This window comes from Aspergillus foveolatus (assembly GCF_047715535.1).
Source record: "Aspergillus foveolatus strain CBS 279.81 unplaced genomic scaffold BDW70scaffold_17, whole genome shotgun sequence".
NCBI classification, from domain to species: Eukaryota; Fungi; Ascomycota; class Eurotiomycetes; order Eurotiales; family Aspergillaceae; genus Aspergillus; species Aspergillus foveolatus.
Genome location: NW_027396081.1, coordinates 57,382 through 73,296, shown reverse-complemented (window position 1 = coordinate 73,296; position 15,915 = coordinate 57,382). Strand labels below are relative to the sequence as shown.

Here is a 15,915-nt window from a genome sequence, read left to right as displayed (position 1 = left end):
TTTGGAACTCTTCGAAGCACGGTGGGGTGTCCGATCAACAGATAAACCGTTGGTGATACCCCCGCATTAGAGAACCATTACCTGATTATATTTTGGGAATTCGGCATTGTTTCCTTGGTCATATAATACTGCTCATTGGCTAAGTAGTAGCCTGGTGCTGTGCGGCCTCGAAAGAAGCAAACACATCATACGTGTCGTGCGAGATATAGCTGATAACCCTTCTTGTCATATAGGCATAGTTCATGAGGGTTGAAATACAACACATACGTGCATACCACCCTTTGCAGCCCGACCAACTACAAAGAAGGAACAAGATCCCCAGGACTTGGGGAAAGGAACCTACTATCATATCTCATATCATTTTCTTTCCCTCCGTGTCACATTTTCTCTATTGAACAATGGGGAAGTACAAGAAAAAGCGTCCGTCAGAGCCGGAGGCAATCAACGAAGAGCCCATGCCTGCCGAGCCCATTGCCGAGTTCATTGCCGAGCCCGAACCGCCAGAGACCGTACCGCCAGAGGCTGAACCGGTAGAGGCTGAAAGGGTAGAGGCTGAAAGGGTAGAGGCTGAAAGGGTAGAGGTTGAACCAGTAGAGGCCGAGCTGCCAGAGCTGCCTGGTATTGAGTACAACCAGCCCGCATCATCGTGAACTCAAAGATTTCTCGACCGGGTTTGATATTCCTCTAACATACTCGTGAGCAGCCCCTATGAATACCCTATCGCAAGCGTCAAAATTGGGAGGAGGAGCTACGGAATACCTGCGTACTACATCCGAGGCATACCCCAGATAAAGCGTGAATTCGAATGGCACCCGTTAGGCAGCGTCTTACTCGCTGACGTTGACGAGGATATTGGCCACACATTTGTTCACTTTCTTTACACCGGCCAGTACGAGACACTCTATTCGAACTGCGACCGTGTCAGGGAATATAGGAGAAGTGTGTTCGCATACCAGGCAGCTAGGAAATACGGATTGCCTGAGCTAGAGTCACACGCCGAGAAATATATTGAGCATTTCGGTGAATTTATGCAGCTTGAGGACATACTTGGCACGGCCGTGGATGTGTTTACGAAGCTGCCCCACGACGAGGTATGGTTCCAAAGATATCTCAGGGGGTACTTTGTTCAGTCCTACAGGGAGAACATGCACTTTTTTCATCGAGAGGAGTTTACCAAATCAACAGGAATGTGTCCTCATCTTGACAGGACGGTTCTGCAACTTACTATTGATATACTGTCCTCTCGTATCGCGGAGCTGGAAAACACCATTGAGCAGGCCAAAAAACCCAAGCCCGAAACTGAACTTGAATCACTACCTGAGCCTGCAACGGAGCCCGAGACCGATATAGCAGCTGAATCGGCGCCCGAGCCCGAGTCAAGTACATCAATGAGACCCAGCGATTATGACGCAGAGTCCTCCGCGAATTATGCGCAGCCTGCCGACCTGGGATACTCAGAAGAAGCGGCCCCAATTCACGTGCTCGAAGAGCCTGAAGAGCCTGAAATGTGCGATTTGCCAGAGTGCACAGCAAAGAGTCTTCTAATCGAAGTTGAACCGCCGGCTCCGACATTCTCTCCTGCGCAGCCGCCTCTCGAGACATATGGTAACGGTGATGTTTCACCTGGGCCACCGTCTCCCGTGGAGCTAGACCCTGTCCCAGAAAGCGCTCAAGAAAAGTATCCCTCCCAGGAGTACCCTGTCCCAGAGCCCGTGCCCTCCGACTCTAATGATGCCTTGTACGGCAGCACTTTGAAGAGGAGAAAGAAAATGAAAAAGAAAAAGAAGCGTACTACGGTTTCGCCTCCCCCTGTCTCTATTGTCCCTATAAGTTGGAGCTGAGTCTCCAATTACACATGGCCAATGCATGCCCGCAACTTCTACGTTAACTGACCTGGCGAATTTTAGTTGTTTGTGTTCAGCTTAGGTATGAATGTCAAGTATGGGAGATTGAACCAGTGCTGCTAGTCGTATCTAATGATATCGATTGTTGTTGTCTCAGTCTGGCGCAATTATGATGAATCTTACAGACATCCTTGAAGACTCGAGTACCACTAATTTTGAAGATGATAGTCCTTGATACTGGTCTTCTACATGCGGCGAGGAGTCTAGGAAACGTGGATAATCGAGCTGTCAAACTATACCATGCTGGAGTGGCTGTTTCGCTGCCAGAGCTGTGGTCTAGAAGCACAGTCAGTACCAGAGGCACGACTGATCGTGTACCGTACGTCATTGGATCCTCCCTTGATAGTCCTATCGATGCGCACAAACAAGCGTCCGGTCCAGAACGAGGTCGGTCTCGTCTGATGCAACCCATCATTCTTGATGTTATTCTTAAGAATGATAGAAAAATGAAACAGATCCAATACCATCATGACCGGGAGCATCATAAACGAATCGAGAATGTATAGAAACGCCCCATGGCCTATGACATAGCCGCTGTTGCCCTGGGCGAACTCAAGGACATGATAGACTGATTAAGGAGGATAAGAACGCTACGAGGTAGCATGCAAAGAGCAGCCCTTCCAGTAATTAGGCCAGCTCTTCGTGCGGTCCATTGTTCTGTCCGATTCTGTGGTTAGGCTCGAGATATGCGGAGGTGGAAGGTGACTGAAGCGATCAGGAAGGCGCTAAAGAAGACTAGCTGGAGCATAGACCGACTATCATGGCCCACTGGCCTAGTTCCATTCTACAGCATGAGCTGCTAGACATGATACCGCGGCCTGAGTGTGGACGAAGATGTTAGTATTAGTATCTTATCACTGCAGGGGCTCGTTTGTTTATCTCTGGGGTTTTACCTGCGCCATGAAGCGTGAGGGGGAGAGTATCACCACCAACAAAAAACTTCTCTTTCCTGGCCGTCCTTTACCTCGTCTAACATACAATGATGCAGGTCCATGAAGAACTGGTGCTGCACGGCTGACGGACTCTCTGTCCGACGATGCACGCAGATTATGAACCCCAATAATCCGGTCCGCAGAGATTCGCTGGCCGATTCCACTATAGTGGCGGTTCCCTTGATGGACAAGAGCCAGTCCGTGATCTCGTGGTCTTTCCAGAGCAGAGAATCACTAGCTTGAGCGGCTTAGAACAGCATATGAAGGACAAGAGGAAAAGCGGAGTGGCTTTCCCACGGCTGACGTTGGATACTTCTGGAGTGGCCAGCTTGAAAAGCTGCCGTGACGTACTATGCCCTCCTAAAGAACCTATCAAACGATGCCAAGTCCTCTCCTTATACCGTTTTTGAAAAACGAAGGGATGAATGCGATGAAAACGGGGATGGAACCACATACAATTACCATGGCTTGTAGGCGGTTATATTGAGACACACTAATGTCGTGAAAAGCATACTATAACCCGGCTGGTAGTGCTTACATACAAAGCTACACAGATAACGAGAGAAAATTGATTGCCCCAATACTGAATCCAAGCTCCCCTTCCTACCCTCTAATCGCTTGTCCCATGTCAAGTAAACAGCTTGGCTGTAGAGAGTATAGAGCAGCCAGCACGCAAACGTCGTGCTATCCTGTATATTGTCGTGTCTGAACAAGCCGCTGTGAGAGTCAAAAACTGTATACAGCCCAGCTTGTGCGTGAGGGACTTTCACTAATAATGACGGTAACCATACCAAGCACCCTGTCTTGCCTCGAGAAGCTAGTACAGGCTGACCACAACTAGGAAAAGGCGATGCTTACTTCTTCAGATACAAAGTCTGCAAGTTACACCACTGCCTCAACCCCTGCAAACCATTCTCCGTCCCAATGCCGCTCTCTTTGTGTCCACCAAACGGCGCCCTGAGGTCAGCTTCAAAATGCGTGTTGACCCAAACACTTCCAGCCTGCAATTTTGCTGCAATTCTCGCCGCCTGTTCCAGGTCCCTCGACCAGACCGATGCGCCAAGACCCATTTGTGTATTGTTTGCGCGGGCAATGACATCGCTCTCATCACTCCAGGAGAACAGTGGCATAATAGGGCCAAATTGCTCCTCCGTAGCAATACGACTGTCCTCAGCTGGTCTGTCAATGATGGTGGGCTTGATAAAGTAGCCAGGCTTGCTGTCAAAAGCCTTGCCGTCCGGGTGAGTAAGGCTGAGCTGTTCCTTTGTGAGGTCGGCAAAGAATCCCTTGACCTTTTCATACTGCATGCTGTTTTGCAGCGGACCCATGAAAACGCCTGCCTGAGTGCCAGGGCCGACATGGATAGTTTTGGCGTACGCGACTGCAGCGTCGCGGAACTCATTGTAGATGGATTCATGGACGTAAATTCGCTTTACAGCCAGGCAGATCTGGCCAGAATTGAAGAACCCTTTGGAGACGACCTGGTGCAGTTAGTAAGTGCTATTATATTATTGATACTCTAAGCCAGGCTTGCCTGCGGTGCAACACTTTGAACGTCAATGTTTCCGCACACGATAGCGGCGTCCTTTCCTCCCCTACTCGTTGTTAGCATCCAGGACCAATTTATGTGCAAGGCAACTTACAATTCCAGGGTGAGTCTCTTCAAGGTCTTACTGGCACTCTCCATGACCTTCTTGCCAGTCGCCGACGAGCCTGTGAAGCTGATTTTTCCAATCCCAGGATGCGCCGTCAGCCACGGCCCCAGGCGGTCATCACCACTTAAAGCCTGCACCACACCGGGCGGGAAGAACCGCTGCGCCAGCTCAATGAGCTTGAGCCCACAATACGGTGTGAAGGGGGATGGCTTGATGATGATCACATTCCCAGTGAGCAGAGCGGGCGCCAGCTTGACAACGGTGAGTAAGTGAGGGAAGTTCCAGGGAATGATTCCCGCGCCGACACCGATGGGGATATGTCGGACGACGATCTTCTTCTCCGCACTGTCTTCAATGACTTCGTCCGTGAGGCCTTCAGCAACGTCGGCCGCGGAGCGGATGACCTGGGCTGACTGGTGGACTTCGTAGGCGGCGAATTGGAGCTGTACAGTTAAGCCCATAGAGCTGGAGCCCAGATTTAATAGAATAGCTTACAGGCTTCCCCTGCTCCTTAACAAGCAGCTTTGCAAAGTCTGCTACGTATTCCTCGATTGCATCAGCATAGGCAAGCAGGGCTCTCCGGCGCTCATCAAAAGGAACATCAGCCCAGGTCTTGAAAGCCTCCTGTGCAGCCCCAACGGCCCTGTCGACATCCTCCTTAATTGCGACAGGAACGTCAGGGTTTGGCTTGCCAGTTGCGGGGTTTATGCCGTGGCGTCTTTCGGTAGTTGAGGTTTGTTCGCCGTTGATGATGTTTTGAAAGTTCTCAAAGACAGAGAAGGCCATTGTATCGTGGGGTTACAGAGCAGTACCGTCTCTAGCGGGGGAAACAGAAAAGAATGGATAGAAAAGAGAAGAAAAGAAAGATAAGAAGATGCAGTCGGGTGGGCGAGGAGGGAAAGACCAGCGAGTTGCACCTTCTCTAAGTAACCGCGGATGTAAGGTAAACTTACTTCATAACGATGATGCTGAGAGGGGATTCGACAGCTTACAGCTGTCACCAAGGCCTATAATGGGCGTCGAAACTTGAAGCCCGTCCGATGAGGGTGACTGCCATCACTTGTGTAGTTCTGGAGTCTCTATTATTGTTAGAGTGATTTCATAGCTACAAGAGCGATAGTATATATAGTAGACTAGTCCCTCACGCCCTTCAGTCTCTCCGGTGAGATTCGGTCCAATACAAAGGCACGCATGGAGAACAACTGCTTCAAACGTGGGCGAGCTTCCGGATAGTCGGTAGGGATCTCTCGCCTGCAAAAGAAGGACGAGAAGCCGACTTGTGGACGTAATCATAAATGCCTACCAGGTCCTCCATGACCTCGCCGAACAGGTGTCAGCACCTCATGTGAACATCCGCCGGCAGCCACTCTGGATGGCACACTTGGTGAATATCGTAGTAGAGCAGGTCCAGTCGTGCTGCAGGAGCTGGCGAGACACGCTGATCGGCCGTATGCCGCTCCCCGTGGCCGCATCAGCGATGGCAGAATCGAGGCCTGGGTATCGAATCTCAAAGGATCACTTCTAGAGATAGTGGCCTATTTAAAAACTTTTATATGTTCGAATATTGCAGGTTCAGACGGCAAGCAGCTGCGTGTACGCGGTCGCCAATTATAATGTATCCGCTGCCGTTGGTAAGACGCCAACCAGCGGTTAGGGCTCCCTCATTAGCTAGTTTTACCCTCAAGCCTTATATAACCGGGCCGTGCTTCTTCTGTATCTAAACCAGTACGTTATCAACAGCTAACAGTTGTCACGGCACATAAACAGATGCAATTGGATGACTTAGTACTGTAGGTCCCGAGGGCGAACTATATAAGATATTACATACAAGATGAGTCGGACTATTTGGGACCTCGTACATCGAGGCAGATTCACTCAAGTTTCGACGGGAGGCAGTGCTCTTCTCAGAGTGGGTTAGCCGTGGATCAATCCTGTGCGGGTCCAGGCTGGTCGACCACTACTTTAATATATCATTCCCGCTGTATAATACATGTTGTCTGTGTGCGATAATTTAAATGCACATGTGGCGAGTAGATAGTCAATAACCCTAAAACGGTATGAGTTCCTATGATGGGCAAAAGGCTATTTTACTACGTGGCCGCCTATAGTTGACTCCTAAGGCTACACATATCCTTGCCCTTCAGCCGCGTGCGACGAACCACTAGAAGGCTTCTCATGATATATAGGATACCATGCCCTTCCCCAGGGTATGCCCAGTCCGGGTCGCATATTGCGAGAGACATCCTCGGTGTACAATTTCTTTCAATCTAAATTAACTGGAACCTGACTCCTGCAAACTTCACCTAAGATGCGGCAGTGGTGGAAGGAAAAACGGCAACATGAATATTTAAGGCAATTGTAGTTCTCCAATTCTTTCCCCTTCCGTACAGCTAAAAGGGCCGGGTCTGCAGTTCAACCTCCTCTGGGTCCATTAATCTGGCCCGCGCAGCTGCTTACCTCCGCGCCCCGTCATACAAGATCTCCAAGCTGCCGCGAACGCGCTCACAATCCAGTACGCCCTTGACTACGAGAAGGACGGCTTCGCCTTTGTCGCTCTCGTCCCCGGTGTACGTATATCCCATCCCATCCCACCCCCTTGTCAGCCACTTTTGCATCTACCCAGTCGTATGGTGGCTAGACAATGGAACAGTGGATGAGAACTGCTCTCGGCGGCGATATGGAGACTTGACTCCTGAGGAGAGCGCCAGGGCTCGCTTAATATCCTCTTCAGATCCAGCCACAAGAAGAGATCAATGGGCAATTTCGGGAGCTCTTCGTTAAAGGGTGGGAAAACACAAAGGGGTCGAACATGTATGATGGAATCTACGTCCCATGGTAGTTGCTGTCTCCTAATCTCTAGTCGCGCACTGTGAACGCTGGCTAGATGGGATCTTCGCTCTGTAAGCGGCTATGACTGCGCAGATAGGTCTAAAAGCAGGATTTGAGCTACTAGGCTGATCATTCTCGACGAAGATATTGCCTGTCCCACTGCTTACGGTATTGAGGGATTGTATAAACGTTGTTAACAGCGTCTTTACTGCGGGTGTAGGTACCTCTGTAAGTGTCTTTGAAAATGCTCAGGTGGCTCTCGCAGGGGCCAACACAGGCAGACATATCTCGCCTCACCTGGCTCGCCAAAAACTGTGTGGAACCGTTCGACTTGGATGATTACACAATATATTCGTATATTGGCTATTGTACAAGAGGGATTCGCTGACAAACTAACCTCAGTGATCAGCAAAAGCATCAAGATAAGTTCCTTGGTCCACCCTTGGGTTAGACCATCTTCGGCCTCAAGAGCTGAGATATCAAACTCGAGGGCAGACGATGACAGAATTGGGCCACGCTCTCTGTTCGGCGAGGCTATCCAATCCAAAGTACGATAGAGAGACAAAGGCTCGCTCTCGCGACCGTGAAAGGACCTCAGATCAGCGGCTACACAGATTGGCAGCTGCTTAACTGTGGCTGGCCCAGCACATTCGTCGTTTACACACGTCGAAAAGTATGAGTGGAGAGAGGGAGAGACTGGTCATTAGTCTACCTCCTTTCCTCAGTCTCATTGACGGTGCTGATAACTCCGTTGGTAGTCGCCATCAACCTCCTCATGCGTGATCTCAAACGTCGTCTCCTGATACACCCCGCTAACGCCGCCCGAGACTTCACTATCCATTTCCTTCATTTCCATATTCCTATCCCTGTTAGAATCCCTGTCGTTCCCGTTCTTCACAATCTGCTCCATCGAACCCTCCCTTCCATCTCTCGCCGGGTTGGTCAAAGTCAGCCTGCCCCTCCGCAGAGACTTCCGTCCAGCACATCCAATCCATCTCGCCTTTCCCCTCTCCATGTTTCGCCCCCCATCACTCTGCCCGCCATTTCCGTTCTCGTCCTGCTCCGAGGAATCCCTCCCCTTCGCACTGATATGCGTCCGAAATGTATGGTCTTGACTATACGCATAGATCCTTCCCCCCTGCCCAGCCCCTGTCCCTGTCAGCACCCCGCTACTTCCTCCCTCCGTGTGCAATAACAGTTGTCTCCTCGTCAGTGTATAAACGATTGTATCGAATGCCCCACTCAGGGCCATCAGACTTCCCGCGACTGCAAAATACTCGCGACTAGGAATAACATGCCTTGCAGTCGACATGCGGCCCGCAGCGAGTGGTAGCGACAGAACCACATACGATAGCGGGTAGACGAGCATGTAAATGACGACGCGGTTGAGGCGTTTCAACGCCTGCGACTCACGCGGCGACCGGTTGTAATTATGCATTTGAATTTTTCTGGCCGCCTGCTTCATGCGGCGGCGTAGATAGATGGTTAACGTGCTATAGAGAATGATCGTGCCGAACTCGGAGAGGAAGATCCAGATGTAGTGACCCCAGAGACGTTCATTCTCGTGGACGGGACTTAGCCAGCACTACCAGAATGAATTAGTACTCCCAAAAAATCCGAAAATTGGAGACGGAGAATAACTGAAAAAGGAGACTAACCCAGCCCGCCTCTGAAATGACAAACGTATTTTCTTTATACAGCCCGACCGGGATAAACCCAAGCACGAGAATAAACACCCACAACCCGACAACACACCATACAAACGTCCGGTATGGTAACTGTCGTCCCCTCAGCACCACTGCGCCTGTATGCATCGCAATTGCAATAACAAACAGCCCGCTGCCCGGGTCAGCAGTTTGGATCCACCATCCCTGCAACACGCATGCCGCACTCGGGTACCAGATCCGCTCTTTAACCGACCAGTACAAACATAACATAAACGCCGTCGCTTGCTGCATGTCGACAAGCAGGAGGTTGTAGATGAGCACAACGTATTGGTTGCGCCATAATGGCCATGCGTAGTGGCGCGAACTGAACAGGAAGCGATAGGTGAGGAAGAGGAAGAGCGTTGATGTTGCCAGGAGCGAAACGAGGCCGCAAACGCCCAGCGCGATAAATCCCGCTTTGGTGCTGCCGGTAATGGTATCATATGGCGGTGGTCGTGGTGCGCCTGGCGGGTAGTCGACGTCGCGGGGGTGGAGATGCGTCTGCGGCTCTGCTCCCCGTCTATTGTCAGGATGACTGTAAAGAAAGTAGAGCGTCCGAATCAGGGCGGCCATTTTCGGATCCTTTTTGCTCTCCTTCTTTGACCCATGAATGGGGCTGCGTTTGACGGCGTCAAGCTTCCGCAGGAGCCTAAGTGAGACGCCGTGGCTGTTGACAGAGTTTTAACCCTCAACTTTCAGGTCTGCGGCTGAAGGGGAAGATTTAAACCAGTTCCTGACAGTATTCTATGGGAAGGCTCTAATAAACCCTGAACCGCTAAAAAGGTTTAAAAACCGGGGCCGTTGATTGGAAAGCCCTATGGTTGGATGGTTTGACCCCCCCTGGCTGAGTCTGGACTCTAATAACCTTTGGAAGCAAACTTTGACCAGGCGAACTAGCCTGGGCTAGAAAGATCCACCGGACAGCTGTCCAATCAGGATTCACGCGTTCCCCAATCTGACTCAGGCAGTCACGCTGTGATTACTGGGTTAACTCCCATGACAGCTGTAGCTGAGTTTGATTGTAACCATATTAGCTCGTTGTTCTCCGCAGCTCATTCCCTGCATTAGGCAGGTGCACTTACGTAACCAAATGGGACGGCGCGCATGCGCACTGAGCCAGCGATGGGCGAGTGCTCAGATAGCAGGCTTCGTACATTACTACTATAAAAGGGTAATCCAGACCCACGAGCTTAACCGATTCCGCAGGGGCCCATGCTGCGCCCCTGGTTTATGGATCGGTTGCAAAATGCGAACTGTTCGCTTTACTTACTTGAGGGGGAATATCTCTATCTCGGGGGCTACGGGAAATATACCGGAGATATATTTGGTAGAACAAGTCGTGCTACTTCGGGGCATCATTTAGTATGACGCCTAGACTTGAGTTATGCTCGAAGGTCTGCGCGCGCCGACTGCGTGACAGTCGAAAAGGTTTGTGACAGTCGAAGTGGTTTGGAGGTTTGGCTTAAGTCCATTGGCCGGCGCTGGAATTTGTAGGGAGCGGATTATACTTCGGATTACAGCCGGGATCTGAAATCGCCGATTTAAATCCGAAATGGACTGGGGCGGACACTAGTCCATGTGCCTGGACACGGCCCAGTTGAACTCTTACCTGACGCGTGCCGAGACATTAGGGTGAACTACCCAAGGGAGAAGGATGGCGCACTGCTCCCTATGTCGCGTTGAATGGTCTAACTACGACGTGGCGTCCCTCCTGCTAGGAGCTGGGTCCGACCCAAATGCACCCGATAACAATGGAATTTCTGCTCTGTCACTTTTAACAAACAAGGCACGGAAGGACGTGATAGCTAAGAAGTCTGCTGATGACCGGAATGCAATACTGCAGTTAGTGAGACTTTTTGACAGTTACGGATTCACGATACAGCAGAATGAGTAATGCACGCTGGTAGCACTCGGTGGAGTGCGTATGAGAACCCCACGTCAAGTGTTGCCTAATGCTTTATAACTGCTGAAACATCTTCTGCCACTGTCTCGCAACACTGACAGCAAGAAATAATATGCAGCAATTTGAACCATAGGGAAGCATTATTGGGACTAGGGACTTGAGTATGACTAACAGTGCGAACTTGTAATCCATAAATAGTTTTTGCAGGTACGCATAGGTAGCTGGTAACCAGAATGCATACCCAACGACATGTATATCAAACAAGAACTACCATGCCTAGACTATATGCAGGCTAAACTATCTAACCCTCACATGTAATCTATGCACATAAAATGCTACACCCCAGGTAATGAATTTGGAGCCTCGTATAGTCTGATGTTGCCTATATGCCTAGTGCTTCAGCGTCCATTTGACGCGCCGTTCCGAAGCATCTGTGCCTCTGCAAGGTCCAGAAATGCACCGAAATGCTTTTTGATCACATCTCTATTATCACCTGCCCCCGGAAGGCAGCGTTTCCGAAGATATCACTGAGACAAAAAAGGGTTGAATATTCTGTGGCTAAGGGGCTGAATTCCGCGACAAATAGGAGACACGGACACGATGCAGCTACAATCTGTCATTGATCTCTATCCCACGATATACAGTCTGAAACATGACTCTAGGGCTCGATACGGACATTAACTTTGGTTGATGAAGTTATGATAGCGAAACTGTTGCGAGCCACTGTACTGTCAGCCTGACTAAAAACCTAACTCACCATCATGTCGCACATTCCATTAATCAGCGAGGAGACGAACGCCCACATATTCACAGGCTTTATGTTTATGGGCGCAGCTATTTCCCTCTGGCTCGTAAGAGCTTGGAAGACATCAGAGTTGCAAAAGACTGCTGCGGGTAATGATCCCGTCGAAAGGGAAGCCGTGATCAGGGACAATGATGCTGTGCCTCAGCAGCCCGTAAGGGACAGGACGTTTAGCGGAGTTCCTAGTGTGGCAAGCAAGGCGGGAACTGCCAAGGGATTGCCCATGACTGTAAAGGTATAAACATACAACCAACTTGATAAATCATCCAATCCGAAAACTTATAAAGGCATTTCCCGAAGTGGCGGGCCAGATGCTCCGTCGAATATACTGGGAGACTCTCAAACAATAGAATTGCAGGTCAACAGAATATCTGTTCAGGAATAAGGGAACAGGAACTGACTAGGTAATGTTAATTGTAATTTTATGATAAAACAGTCAAGAGTGTCAGAGTGCAGATATGCGGGGTAAGAATCTTACCCGGTCTATAATATATGCCTTAAGCTTACCCTAACACTACCCTTTTGCATGGATGTAAGGCAGTTTTACCACTTGTTTAACGAAGTGGCACCACTGAATTCGGGCCATTTCAAGCCAGTACTGTAAATATATACTTAAAAAGAGACCTGGGCTGCCTTGCGATTTAAAGGTGATAAATTCCAAGCAGTGGGTGAGTTCAGGTAAGATTTGTAGTAGGTAAGCAGGCCCTATTTCCGTAAACGTCAACTCTCTCGGCAAAGCTCTCGCTTGCTACCAAATAAGGAAGTAAGTTTGTCGTGATTCTTTAGATTCCTGAAGGAGTATGGCGTCGCCGCCATGTGCAGGAAGCCATCAAAAGTACAGTCACATTGCGATTTCACCTACCCCGCTTGGATGTAGTGACGTGGCTGTGGATAGTGAATATCCCTTGAATTCTGTACATAAAGATGCCACAATCGCATTTATCGCCCTAATTTAGGTTGGCTGGAGGCGCAGAACTATAGCATCGGACATTGTTTTTGAGCACCGCGATTCTTTTAGGGCTATATTAAATCCTGTGATGTAGACACTCCACTTTGCAGGCGTCCCGCGAGAGCCATTCTTTTGTCAAAGGTCGAGTTCCACCGATTCAGAGTCCGCCTCTCCTCGCGTTGCTGCGAACTCCGATTGTTGGTTCCTTCGATATACTGATGTCACGAAAAAACTATTATGCGATCTACAAAGGCCGTGTAGACCGACCTACGATAGTCTCTTCTTGGTATGTAGTACCACTCTATGGGACACATGTCTTTAATTATGACTCCTCAGGGCTCAGGCGCACCCTAGGGTCGAGGAATTTAACGGCGCGGATCATGAGGGTTTTGATACCCTTGAAGACGCGCGCAACTCCATGCAGAAAAGAGGTTTCAGCGAGTTTAGCGAGGTCATCAAAGGCAACCAAGCCAGTAAGACTGTTCTGCGGCCAGCAGAAAGGTTTTACGCGGTAGCGTATGGAATATCCACTGGGGTATTCAGGAACTACGAGTATGCACTTCGTTGACTGCGCTCGAAATTCTCTGACGTGATGCAGTGATGTCAAGAAAGCTACCGATAATTTCAAGTCAGCGTGTCATCAGCGGTTCAACACCCAGGACGAAGCTGAGCAGTTCATTGAGCAGTGGAGGCTTGCCTGCAGTGAGGTTTGGCAGAGGGAAATAAGAAAAGCACTACAAAATGGATGGTTACTCAACGACCTAAGTTTTAAGAGTCGATCCTGAAGAGGGAGAATGAGGGAAATGTGGGGGAGGATTTGACCTCAATGATGAATGATCTGAATATCAGGAGTTAGTTACAGGTTAATTCAATACGGTCAGTTTATGCTAGAATGTGGACCGACAATAAGGTCGCGTACAATGACTCGGACACAAAGCTAACCCCAAAAAGCGTCAGTTCACTTCAGTTGAAGTCACTGCTTACTCGACTAGATTCTCAGTACACTATTACGTTCATTATGGCATTACCCTAGGTGCCGGCTTTTTAACAACCGAAATAGGCTCCCTTCAAAGGTGTTTTGTTTCTATACCTACCGGCTGGGCAAGGTTAGGGTAAAAATCCATCAATATCTGCATTAGTATCATGTGATTAGGATGACGATAAGGCATATATACAAAACTATATATTGTTTCACGACGTAACGCAATTAATGACATAATTGACTATGGTCTGTTCCTGTACATCCACATTTGGGGTAGCGAACCTACACATGGACGTTTGAAAATTGCATCTATGTACATCGTTCTTCGAATATGCCTCACCCACAATGTCAGGTCCGGTGCCTCAATAAGCGGTAGGCGGCCACTCGACAACCAAGGGTCGTAGTTTGAGGTGTTCCGGCTCGCTCGTCGGCGAGTCCACCATATATCTCTTCCTGCAGCATTTTGTAACATAGTAATTATTCCCATCTCCCTCTTTCTTCAGCTGTCTATCTCCTAAGTTCCCTCTTATCTTTTTCTTCTGCCCGGAACGACCGAAAACAGAAGGTATAATCAGGCCGCTCCTGCAATGGTTGAACTCCATTTCAGCATCAAAATCATACACTAATCATACACTACTTTTTCTGCTTCACGCGCAAAATTTCCACGCGACGAGAGCGGTATTGAAGCTCCGCCCGCAAATAAAGAGAAGGCCAGTAAAGAAGAAAGTCGAGTGCTCCTTCAGCTCCAGATGTCGCGTTTGACTGGTAATCGCCCACAGATGAGAGTACTGACCGTTGCCCATTTTCTTCATTTCCACAGCGCCACGTCTAACCACAGCGTTCTATCTACGAAAGCACAAGCGGAACAGTCGTCTGTATTACCTGGACTAGGGTCAGGTTCTTTGACTTAACCCCTCAAGATGGTTTAAGTACCTTGTGCGCTTGCTGTTGCAGTTGTTTCAGCTGGTCTTGGCGTCGGTATTCCTGAACCTGCTTGCATAGACCTCTTTGTCCTCGTCTGCACGATCTTCAGGCTCGTGGAATTTGCTTCATATAGAGAAAGGATTAGCTGCTTGGGATCGATGAGTGGGGAATTGCCGCCATATACGGCGGTCAATAAATCCTAATTCCGACCTGGGTCTCGCCAACGCTTGGTTCTATACTAGACAATCTCTTTCCGGAAGATGTACACGCAGAAAGGCCCGGTGGGACTTGTATAGATGTTGGCAACCGGTTCAATCGGTGATCCACTATTGCTGTGTTAGGAGAGATCTATAGCTGGGTAGGGTGCAGAAAAGCTCTGGTTCGTGCCAGGGAAGGGATAATAACCCAGCTCAAAATCTGATTTTGGCGGCTACTACTTCAGCCATATTCCGACGCTGCTACTCCGCGCCGTTTACAATAGACCGCTAGATTGGCTGGAACGAAAGCGCAATCTAGTAGGATGCAATACCAACCTTGATCGCAAGCTAAACAGTAACCTCAACATCTCGTCGAATGTCAGTCATCACTGAGAAAGTGCGCAACATAACACAAGGTAGAATGAGCCGCCAACGCTCTGGGGAGACTTGTGGTGACTTGGGCGGCTAGAGGGCAGAAGGCCGGCCGAGTCATCTGCGGCTGGGTGCCATGCCAGTGCGTGATGACGCTAAGGGGATCCATGTGGGCTTTATGACGTACAAAACCATATCCATTTGTTAATTATACTCCGTATTGAATGCCGCCTGGTGTTTACAGACTGGATAGGGCTGTTCGAAAGCCGCAATTTGTCCGCGGTCTCTCGTTGGAGGTATGACACTGACAAGCGTGGGTTGCGCGGGCAGATTATCAAACTCTGTCTATACTATTTGGACAGTAATTATGAGCATGATATTGTGCAAACTTTTGCATATTTGAATACAGTCGGGGCTAAACTTGTCCATATCACGCCTTTTACGGTGATTGACAACATACCGGTGGGGATCGAGGCCAACTTTCAACCCATCCACATAGGGGGTGAAATGAAAAGGAACTTCAAGGGGCGTGCCTGGAAAGCGCAAGGAAAAGAACAGCGATGGGATTAGCGCGCCGCATGGTTTTATACTGCTAGTCTACAGTAGTGTCATTGTACGGAGTACATACTGTGGAATGAAGACAGGAGCAGGGGCGCTGACTAGGGTTTCTCCGTAGATATGTAGTCCTTCTGGGAAGACTGGCATGAGGATTTTGCAAGATAAGGATATGTACGCGTACATAATACCTACCGCACACCTG

General features: G+C 49.4%; 4 protein-coding genes across 4 annotated transcripts; 2 read left to right on the top strand and 2 right to left on the bottom strand.

The window, feature by feature from the left end:
- Nucleotides 1-455: 455 nt before the first annotated feature.
- BDW70DRAFT_158892 (uncharacterized protein) lies at nt 456-1,841 on the top strand (the record flags this gene model as incomplete). Its single annotated transcript, XM_073740603.1, has 2 exons — nt 456-646; nt 704-1,841. 2 exons carry the CDS (start codon nt 456-458, stop codon nt 1,839-1,841), a joined length of 1,329 nt encoding a protein of 442 aa, XP_073597036.1.
- Nucleotides 1,842-3,690: 1,849 nt separating this feature from the next.
- BDW70DRAFT_149378 (aldehyde dehydrogenase family protein) lies at nt 3,691-5,277 on the bottom strand (the record flags this gene model as incomplete). Its single annotated transcript, XM_073739001.1, has 4 exons — nt 3,691-4,317; nt 4,371-4,431; nt 4,480-4,934; nt 4,987-5,277. The coding sequence occupies 4 exons, from the start codon at nt 5,275-5,277 to the stop codon at nt 3,691-3,693; spliced, it is 1,434 nt and encodes a 477-aa protein (XP_073597035.1).
- A 2,770-nt stretch (nt 5,278-8,047) lies between these two features.
- On the bottom strand, nt 8,048-10,182 carry BDW70DRAFT_149377 (uncharacterized protein; the record flags this gene model as incomplete). Its single annotated transcript, XM_073739000.1, has 3 exons — nt 8,048-8,905; nt 9,201-9,693; nt 10,109-10,182. 3 exons carry the CDS (start codon nt 10,180-10,182, stop codon nt 8,048-8,050), a joined length of 1,425 nt encoding a protein of 474 aa, XP_073597034.1.
- A 1,508-nt stretch (nt 10,183-11,690) lies between these two features.
- On the top strand, nt 11,691-13,465 carry BDW70DRAFT_158889 (RNase H1/viroplasmin domain-containing protein; the record flags this gene model as incomplete). The annotated part of the gene is made up of 4 exons (XM_073740602.1): nt 11,691-11,966; nt 12,791-12,966; nt 13,017-13,232; nt 13,279-13,465. 4 exons carry the CDS (start codon nt 11,691-11,693, stop codon nt 13,463-13,465), a joined length of 855 nt encoding a protein of 284 aa, XP_073597033.1.
- Nucleotides 13,466-15,915: the final 2,450 nt, after the last annotated feature.